This window comes from Schistocerca americana, chromosome 5, assembly GCF_021461395.2.
Source record: "Schistocerca americana isolate TAMUIC-IGC-003095 chromosome 5, iqSchAmer2.1, whole genome shotgun sequence".
NCBI lineage: Eukaryota > Metazoa > Arthropoda > Insecta > Orthoptera > Acrididae > Schistocerca > Schistocerca americana.
In genome coordinates this window covers 251,531,495-251,542,187 of record NC_060123.1, presented here as the reverse complement: position 1 = coordinate 251,542,187, position 10,693 = coordinate 251,531,495, and the positions used below count along the sequence as shown (strand labels likewise).

Here is a 10,693-nt window from a genome sequence, read left to right as displayed (position 1 = left end):
GTTATTAATGTACTAGCATTTCACATTTCCAATGGCTTATCTTGTGCTTACATTAGTGTGTCTTCTTGCAGTGTTAATTTCTTAAATATTTTACCTAGACAAATGTATTCCCAAAATTTCATTACTCTATATTAATTACTATTTTGTGTTGTGATTTGTTTCTGTCAGTGTATACCACAAAATCCCTCCTCCTGGAAAATGCCACATGGGGCCAAATATGACCAGATTTCTGCCATGACCTCCATCGAAAGACTGGAGAGGGCCTGAGAATCCCTAAAGAAGGCAAGAGCAACTCGGCCAACTCTGTCAGAATGGTGGAAGATAGCAGAGACTGGAGTAACAGCTGTTCTGCCTGCATTGACAAAGGCAAGGACTCACCCACAGGTTAGTGCAAGAAGGAGGGTGTAGGTTTTAAGGTAATGGCTTCAGCATCATGAATCACATGAAAAATCAATGCTGGCACTCTATTCTTCAGAGAGACAGTGGGAGCAGTAAGGACAACAGCAGGTGTACAAGCTGCTGCTGAAATTGGAAGCCTCCTAATGGAAAAATGCCTCAACTTACTCTGTTGCGTGGGTGGTGCAGAGACAGCAGTGTCACCAGTCCAATAGGTAATGGGTACAACTAATTTGAATAATGGGTCAGCTGCTCCAGACTGACATCCGTCATGAACAAACATCGACTTTTGTGGCTCACCACTACATTCAGCAGCCACCTTTGCTGCCGGCTGAAAAGCCAGATCCAAACAGCTGCCCCATAAAGAAAATGAGGGAGACCATAATGTTCTGGGACATGTGATTGAGGGTTTAACAAAGCTAAGAGACCCTGTGACTGGTACCCATGCAAATGTTCCACCAGGCTGCACTCATTATCTGGCATTGCACAGTACTTGGCTAGAAAGCTAGTCACTGCATAGTTGCAGGACAAGTCAGACATGGACTACCTAATTTGGGTCTTGAAAATTCAAACGAATCTCTCCACCTCTGAGTTAGAAGATGGTGATATATGGTGGTATCCAGATACTGGATACTGGATCCTGGATCCAGATACTGGATACTGTTGCAAATGCAAAAAGTCTTCAAACAGCTGCAACACAAATCACTGACTATTATCGGATACAAGGATCTGGGGGAAGCCCTTGATAGCAAAAATAACTGACAATGCATGAACAGCTGCTGTTGATATCTTTTGCTACATATGGAAAATTGGACAATTAATCCACCTTTGACAAACATACACTTTCAAGAAAGGGTCATGATGCTGACATGCATCCTGTCCCAACGGGGCTCCAGGACTAGCCAAGAGGAAAACTGGCACAACCTGGTTCTCCACATAGGCTGTGCAAGCTCACACAAGACATTCAGTATCACAGTTAACAGCCAGCCTGTAGCTGTGCTGCCATGCCAAAGCCTTCATCACTATGTGACCAAAAGTATCCGGACACCTGGCTGAAAATGACTTACAAGTTCATGGCGTCCTCCGTCGGTAATGCTGGAATTCAATATAGTGTTGGCCCACCCTTAGCCTTGATGACAGCTTCCACTCTTGCAGGCATATGTTCAATCAGGTGCTGGAAGGTTCTTGGGGAATGGCAGCCCATTCTTCACAAATTGCTGCATTGAGGAGAGGTATCGATGTCGGTCAGTGAGGCCTGGCATGAAGTCGGCCTTCCAAAACATCCCAAAGGTGTTCTGTAGGATTCAGGTCAGGACTCTGTGCAGGCCAGTCCATTACAGGGATGTTGTTGTCGTGTAACCACTCCGCCACAGGCTGTGCATTATGAACAGGTGCTCAATTGTGATAAAAGATGCAATTTCCATCCCAAAATTGCTCTTCAACAGTGGGAAGCAAGAAGGTGCTTAAAACATCAGTGTAGGCCTGTGTCGTGATAGTGCCATGCAAAACAGCGGGGGGGTGCAAGACCCCTCCATGAAAAACATGACCACACCATAACACCACTGCCTCCAAATTTTACTGTTGGCACTACACACGCTGGCAGGTGACGTTCACCAGGCATTTGCCATACCCACACCCTGCCATTGGATCGACACATTGTGCACCATGATTCATCTCTCCACACATTGTTTTTCCACTGTTCAATTGTCCAGTTTTCCTTACACCAAGCGAGGCATCATTTAGCGTTTACCGATGTGATAGGTGGCTTATGAGCAGCCGCTTGACCATGAAATCCAAATTTTCTCACTTCCTCCCTACTTGTCTTAGTACTTGCAGTGGATCCGATGCAGTCTGGAATTCCTGTGTGATGGTGTGGATAAATGTCTGCCTATTACACATTACGACCCTCTTCAACTGTCGGCGGTCTCTGTCATTCAGCAAACGAGGTCGGCCTGTACGCTTTTGTGCTGTACATATCCCTTCACGTTTCCATTTCACTATTACATCGGAAACAGTGGACCTAGGGATGTTTAAGAGTGTGTAAATCTCGCGTACAGGCGTATCACCATCCAGATACTTTTGATAACATAGTGTACATTCCAGGTGACACATGCAGCAGCTGGAGTTTGTGAGGATGAAACGCTGGAGGGATGACAGCTTCGCTCCTCCATGACAATATGAGGACCCCTTGGCCAATACTGAGTTGATCTCATAGTAGGAAAAACATACTCCATGCTGTATCCTCTTCCAATGCAACACACTTGCGATGGCTGCTGAACTGCAACTGTGCCACCACCACATGAGTCTGACGTCCAAAATAACTTGTGAACAACTGAGAGAGTAACTCAAAGTTAAGCTTCTCAGACTTGGTAGAGGGCTTCAAATTTTGCATGGTTTCATACAAGCCTGCACTGCTGGACAATAACATGGACCCTTATCAGCTGAATCAATGCTACATTTTACCTAGCAATGCAGCAAGAACTGGCACAGGTGTGCAGAATTATTATTTAATTTAGGGGTGACTAGACTTTTCAACAATAACAACAAACAACAGGATTAGTGTTGCTACAACTTAGCAAACAGCCTCTAGTTCTCTAATGTTACATCAATGCCCGTTCCCAACTGGCCATGGTTGATTGGCTAATGGAGATGGGTGCCTTCAATAACTGCTTACACAATATTACTAATTTACATAATTTATTAGTAATAGTTCACCAACAACAAGAAGTCTTAAAACACTTCATAAAAGACTGATTAAATAACTGTTCCTTTGGGTAATAAATTCTCAACCAATAACAGTAGCAAACAACATCACTTCCAAATAAAAACTTACAGAATCATAATGGTAGAAAGGTACCTTTCAAACTTCAAAATTATCTTTCATTTAACACACAGATATGAAAACATGTACAAAACTCACAGTTAGTAGATATGATAAATTCCAGTATTTATAACCCACTGAACTACAGCACAGAACTGAATTTCAAATCTATCCAATGAGTAATCCTGATAAAATTATGTTCACAAATAGGAAATATAATAACTTTATGACAACACCCATCCGGCATTGGCCACACTTTGACACACTTGTCAGTTCCTTTGAAAAGTGACAGTTGTTGCTCAATCTCCATACAGTTAAGCAAACTAACACCACAGAAATCACTGAAGGTTAATACATGTACCGTATTCCACTACTTTCTTCTCCAATATCGTGACATCCGTACTGTGGGTGAACATGCTACAGCACAGCAGGTTCAGGTTGGGCCCAAGGTGTCTTGTTTATCTTCCATGGCAAAACACCCACAAACGACGTCAGCCACAGCTTACCATAATTGCGACCATACAATTGCCCTTTTTAATAACATCAGCTCCTAGAATGCATGTCGTGGCAAACCTGCTTACCACTCGCATCCTCACCCTCCACGTGAAATCTCTAATTCTCAGTTTAGCCCATGCAACACCCTTCACTCTTACACTGGACTGATTTATGGCCTTGTATTTAACTGTATCCTTTTCTATTTTACTCCACTTACAAATAGCACTGTTATGGTTATACCAATTTTCTTCAATCGCCATAACAGCACAACCAGAGTCCAACAAAGCACACACAGGATCCTCATTCACAACACAGCATACAAAACGTAAACCCTGTTCCTCCCCTCTACTCATTGCACAGATCTCTTTCTGTTCCATTCCTACCTCTTGTTGTAATTGTCAGGACGTCTCCGGCTTATTCTTCCAACAATTCCTACTAATGTGACCTAACTTCGCACAAATCCAACACCTTATCTTACTTTCCTTTTTCCACTGCTGATTCGTAGAAGTAATTTCCTTACTATTCCTATTGTTTGCCTGAACATTCCTATTCCATTCCGTCTTATCCAACCGGTTCTCCTGTCCATGTACCCTTTCATAATTAGTGGCTTGCCCTGCCCTCCGTGAGTCTACATACATAATAGCCTGGATGTTCCTTACTAATTCATTCAGCTGGGCAAACATTTGTGGTGTCCCACCAAATACTGCCCTCTGTCTATCATCTAGTCGTAATCCTTGAACAATATGTAATACAATTTCTCTTCCACAGTATGGCAGGCACAAGGCTAGCGCACTCTCTCTAACTCTCTCAACAAAGTCGACAATCTTTTCATTATCCCCCTGTTCTCGACCATACTCCCTATAAACTAATTCTTGCAATGCACGGGGTGGAATCAAGGTGCAAATTTTCCCTCTAAATTGTTCCAATGTTAGTCTCTCCTGAATCGCATTCAACAGGTGTTCTAGTAACTCTCCCTTTAGCCCGCCCAGTTGGCCGCGCGGTCTAACACACGGCTTTCCTGGCGGGAAGGAGAGCCTGGTCCCCAGCACGAATCCGCCCGGCGATTTGTGTTGAGGTCTGGTGAACCGGCAAGTCTGTGGATGGTTGTTACACGGTTTTCCATCTGCCTCAGCGAATGCAGGCTGGTTCCCCTTATTCTGCCTCAGTTACACTATGTCGGCGATTGCTGCGCAAACAAGTTCTCCACGTACGCGTACACCACCATTACTCTACCACGCAAACATAGGAGTTACACTCGTCTGGTGTGAGACATTCCCTGGGGGGGGGGGGGGGGGGGTCCACAGGGAGCTGAACCGCACAATAACCCTGGGTTTGGTGTGGGGTGGCGGAGGGGTGAAGTGGACTGCGGTAGTCGTCGTGGGGTTGTGGACCACTGCGGCTGCGGCGGGGACGGAGCCTGTCCGTTGTTTCTAGGTCCTCGATTAACATACATACAACTCTCCCTTTACCTTTCCAACTAAGAGTTTCAAAATTTCCAGGCCCATCATGTTAACAGTTCGCGCTTTCCGCTGAAAACTGTTGATAAAATACAAAAACTCCACAATATTCTCTTCTGAATCTAAACATCATTCCTTACATTGTCTCAAATAATCTTGCATGAGTTGAGGTAATTTCATATAAGGCCAATCTGAAAACGCATTCTACTCCACACACCGTCGCTCAGCCTGCCCTGACACACTTTCCACTTCACTTTCCAGTCCTCCAACGCAAGCCAGCCTATCACTGATTCACTTTAAATAATCCCTTATTACATTCTCTTCCTCCCTCTCCATACCTACTAAATCATCCACCCAATTTAGATAATGGGCATATCTCGCATGTAACCTCCTAACTTGATTTTCGGTTAGTGAACCCACATCCAAACCACCAACACTTACCAAAATTTCCTCAAGCGACACAACTATAGCAGCAGTGGTCAAACTCATTTCTTTTTTCAGTAATTTTTATCATTACTGGTAGGTGCATATTATTCCTTAACAATTAAGTTACATTGCCTTGTGGTTCCAAACCCCTCCTTTGAAGTTCATACATCAGCTCACTTCTCCTCAATAAAGTTGCATCATTCACCAGATTCGATGGCATCCTGGAATACTTATAGCAGTATCAGGTCCAAAATAATAGCGAGCAATCTTATACTACAACCTAATTTTTGACAGTTTGAAGACACTTCCCTCCATCCAATCAACCATGCTCTGCTACCAATGTGCATGATTATTATTTAATTTAGGGGTGACTAGACACTTCAACAATAACAACAAACAACAGGATTAGCTTTGCCACATCTTAGCAAATAGCCTCTAGTTCCCTAACATTACATCAATGCCCGTTCCCAACTGGCCATGGTTGATTGGCTGATGGAGATGGGTGCCTTCAATAACTGCTTAAAACACTTCATAAAAGACTGATTAAATAACTGTTCCTTTGGGTAATAAATTCTCAACCAATAACAGTAGCAAACAACATCACTTCCAATAAAAACTTACAGAAGCGTAATGGTAGAAAGCTACCTTTCAAACTTCAAAATTATCCTTCATTTAACACACAGATATAAAAAATATACAAAACTCACAGTTAGTAGATATGGTAAATTCCAGTATTTATAACCCACTGAACTACAGCACAGAACTGAATTTCAAATCTATCCAATGACTAATCATGATAAACTTATGTTCACAAATAAGAAATATAACAACTTTATGACAACGCCCATCCGGCATTGGCCACACTTTGACACACTTGTCAGTTCCTTTGAAAAGTGACAGTTGTTGCTCAATCTCCATACAGTTAAGCAACTAACACTGGAGAAGTCACTGAAGGTTAATACATGTACTGTATTCCACTACTTTCTTCTCCAATATCATGACGTCCTTATTGTGGGCGAACATGCTACAGCACAGCATGTTCAGGTTGAGCCCAAGGTGTCTTGTTTATCTGCCGTGGCAAAACACCCACAAACGACATTGGCCACAGCTCTCCGTAATTGCGTCCATACAATTGCAGAGCCCACGGCTTATCGTTCCACAGCAGCCTTGAATTCCCAAGCGTCTCGGTTTCACCACCAGTCCACAACCACAGAGTGCCAAAATTATTAAATGCACAATTCTGACCCCCAACACTCTGCCGTTCTGTCCTCCTCGCTTGGTACTGTCTAATGCTCCACTCCTCATCGCCAGAGGGCCACTCGGCGCCCCCAGTATCTCTGGCAAGTCCAATATCGACCTTAACACTCACAGCCAGAACTCAATCGTGCCGATAATCGGCACACAGGTGATTCGTACCTGGCCTATCACCAGCACAGCAAGAGCACATACTGAGTCCACATTCTGTCTATGATAGCAGATAATATATGTCTGACATTGTATGTCAGTTGGTGGGAATAGTAAACACACAAAAAGTGGAGCAAAGTTACAGGCCAAGTTCATTTATCATGACTGATCCAGCATCAGACTTTGTTCTGGCACCTTCACTGGCTCCTGCACCAAGCTCTGGTTTCATCTGTCACCTTCTCATACTCCTTTGGTCATATCCAATGCTCCTGTAGCTGAAGCCAGCCCTCCTCTCAAGGGTGGCTCTACACATTCCAAGCTGGTGACAAGGGTATTGTCCGTCCACACCGTACCTTGTCTTGTCCACTGCAGGTCCACTGCTCACTTCCAGCGACGCCTGATATTGCAGATATTGCTACAAAAGTTGCATCCACAGTCAGTCCTTTTCCTGATGTTGGCATCATGTGGTCATCTGTTAGTGACAAGGTTTAAGTCCACATGCTGCAGCTCTTGGGGTCAGCAGACGTTGTGGTCTTGCCAGCCACCGGGACCCGTCCATCAACTGCATCAGATGCTGCCCTGCCACTTGGTGCCTTCACCACAAAGTTGCAGCTGTAGCCAACCTTCCTCATGATGGTCGCACAGCTCAGGATACATCATCTGGCTCCTCCAACACCACTCTGATCTCACTGCAGCCAACCTCAAGCACCACCCATTCACCGCCACCTGCTCCTTTTGTAATCCTGCATTATCACCACAAAGATACAGCATGACTGGCCTCCCTCATGAGGGCAGTGCACCACTTCATCTGGGACCGAAGTCTGCGCTTACATTCCTCATGCCGCATTCAACACTGCACCCATGCCTGGCTTCTCCACAGTACAGTAGCCATAGCCAGCAATCTTCACAAAGCACCACAACATAATTGCTGCCCAGCCACTGTTGTTTTCCAGCCACATGTGACACAGCTTGCCTTCTGTGTCTTCACCTTGGTACAGCCACAGCTAGCCTTCCATTAGGGAGGGGGGAGCAACATCTTCGCTGATGATAAATTTGTGGTCTTTAGTCCCAGTATCATTCTCTGGCTCTACTGCAGCCAAACCCGATGCTGTGCTCCCACAGCCGAGCTTGACGCTACTCACCAACATGCACTGCCACTTCAAGCCAATATGGTCAACCTCTTTCTCTTGAAGACAGTGCAGCACTGCGTGCCTCTTCTTTTGTGTAACACACTTCCTTTTCTTCCCTCTCGGTAGTGTAGATACTTATATGCTGTAATGCACGCTGCAGTGGTGACCCTACCAGTTCCCCTGACCTCTCTCTGGCCAGCTGTTCTGTTGCTTCATACACACAATATGGCAAAAATCCTCCCACTGTCCTTGACCTCACTCCGGCCAAATTCTTGCCTATGCTCCTGCACCCATTACGGGACAACATTCCTGTCGCTCCCTGGCCACTTTCTGGCCAGCCTCTTCGTGTACCCTTATGCATGACACATTAGTTGATGACATTTTCCATCACTTTGGTCTCTCCTCTCTTCCTGTTCTTTCCCGTTCCTTTTTGTTGTACCTCTCCACCTTCCGGGCTCCACCCTACAAAAAAGTAGCAATGTTCTTCTAATGTGCCCTTCCCTACTGCATTCCTGACATGGCCTATCATGCTCCTGACTTGCCCTACCATGCTTCTAACCTGTCCGTCCCTCTTCTACACTCTCACAGCCAGTGATCGCTGGTTCATCCATGCCCATTGTCACTATATCTATTGTCAGCATCACCGGCACTCATCACTCGCAATGGTTGAGCCCAGTCAGCCAGTGCCACCGTGGCCTGTCAACAGCACATCTCCCATTCATGCCATCAATTTTCCAATGCCTGCATTTGTCAAGCAAGTCTCCCAGTGCACCCTAGTACCTGCCACCATCACTACTCAGCCATTGGCATCTTCACCACTCACACCATGCCACCACCTGGTCGCTGAGCCTGCCTGTATGGCCTTTGGCCAGCTCACACCTGTTTTCACTGCCTGCGCTGCTTATTCTCCTGTATTTCGCTTCACAACTCTGCTTGGTTCATCCACACATCGAAGAAGCTGCTTCACAACCTTGGGTACTGGGTTCCTGAGATAGGGCTGCAGCCACCCCGAGTTCTCCTTGCACCTCCCACATCGTATGGGGGAGCACCGATCCTATGGACATATATGGCACAGCCTGTGAGTGGTGGGGTGCAAGATCAGCAGCCTTCATCGAGATGGCTTCAACCCCCCCCCCCCCCCCTCCTGTGCTTTCTTAAGGGGAGGAATGCTGTGTATCACACGTACACCACTACATCACACTTCCTGTGCAACATCTTTGCCCTGTAGGTTTGCCTACCTGTAGCCCACAGGCATTTTTCTTCTGAGACTATTTACAAATATCACAAGAGAATAATGTGTTGTGGACATGATAATGTATATAAAAAACCTGTTGATACATGGATTGTACAGGTGCCATTAGGGGATACCTGCTGTGTGTGCATCAGCAGAATTGCAGCACTGCTGCTGTCGAGGAACCAGTTTTCATTTGCAGTTCATGTGGCCATCTTAGTTCTACAGGTATCCTTCAACCTGCTGGATATTTAAAGCAGAATGCAACCTCCAAGAGGCAGCATTCTGTTGCTCGATCAGCTCCGGACCAGGAGCCAGTTGCACCTTGAACTCCATCAGGCAGAACTTCCCTGAACCAGCCTGAATGCTGGCATCTACATTGCCACACCACACTCATCTCCACATCATATATGTGCTGTGTTGTCTACGTGTTGTGATGTTGCACTGCAAGCCCAATAAAGCACACTGCTACAGATGTCATTCCAACAAGCACTGAGGACGAGAATCCACAACAGGACTGGTATTATACCAGCACACATTACTTCTGTTGCTCGTACATGATCATGGATGTTCTTTCAGTTGTTAGCAAGAACCAAACTTTATTGTGACCTTGTACTGTGAATAAAAGTGTTCTTAATTACAGCCAGGGAAACATCATTCACAGTAGTGTGCATCACCCACAAAGGGTTTCAACAGTATGTTTTGAATTGTCTATTGAATTGGTACAGATTTTCAGATTCTCAGTTTATATTAGCTAGGGTTAGTTGAATATCTTCGTAACAAAATACTTAACTGCCCTATGAATCCAAGACAAGGAGAAAAAGTCTACATGAAAATTATTTTTGTGTCTGCTGTTATGATTGTGCAAATTGCAGACACCTGAAACTTTATTTTTATTATTACAACCAGAAAGTAGCGGAAGTAGTAAAGGTACTGTGAAGTTAGTGTAAAGATCATTAAATATGATTCTGCGATAGGTGTGGTCATCTGCCTTACAAAATACTTTTGCAGATTGATTTTGTTGAATAAATACATTATTTTTATTAGGTGCACCACTCCAGAAATTAATCCCATAAGACAAAGGAAACTGACAACATGCAGAATAAGCCACCTTTCTTATGTTTAGACCAACAAAATGAGAAACTTCTTAGAGCAAACCTGCTGAACTGTACATTGTGATTAGTTTATTAGTATGTTGATTCCAATTTAATTTACCATATAGTGGTATAGTGGTTAGATGTCTCAGAGGTTAAAGTGACAGACTGAGGCTATGAAAGTCCTGGTTCGATCCCCAATGGGTCATAGGATTTTTATCATTCACGTATCACTTCTT

At 44.7% G+C, this 10,693-nt stretch overlaps 1 protein-coding gene across 1 annotated transcript in view; it reads left to right on the top strand.

Moving 5' to 3' along the window:
• Nucleotides 1-200: 200 nt before the first annotated feature.
• Nucleotides 201-10,693, top strand: part of LOC124615906 — a 31,710-nt gene continuing 21,217 nt past the window's right edge. Inside the window, exons 1-2 of the mRNA XM_047144082.1 lie at nt 201-384; nt 476-611. Coding sequence (XP_047000038.1) covers nt 551-611 — 61 coding nt within the window. The 5' untranslated portion in view covers nt 201-384; nt 476-550. The remainder of the gene's footprint in view (nt 385-475; nt 612-10,693) is intronic.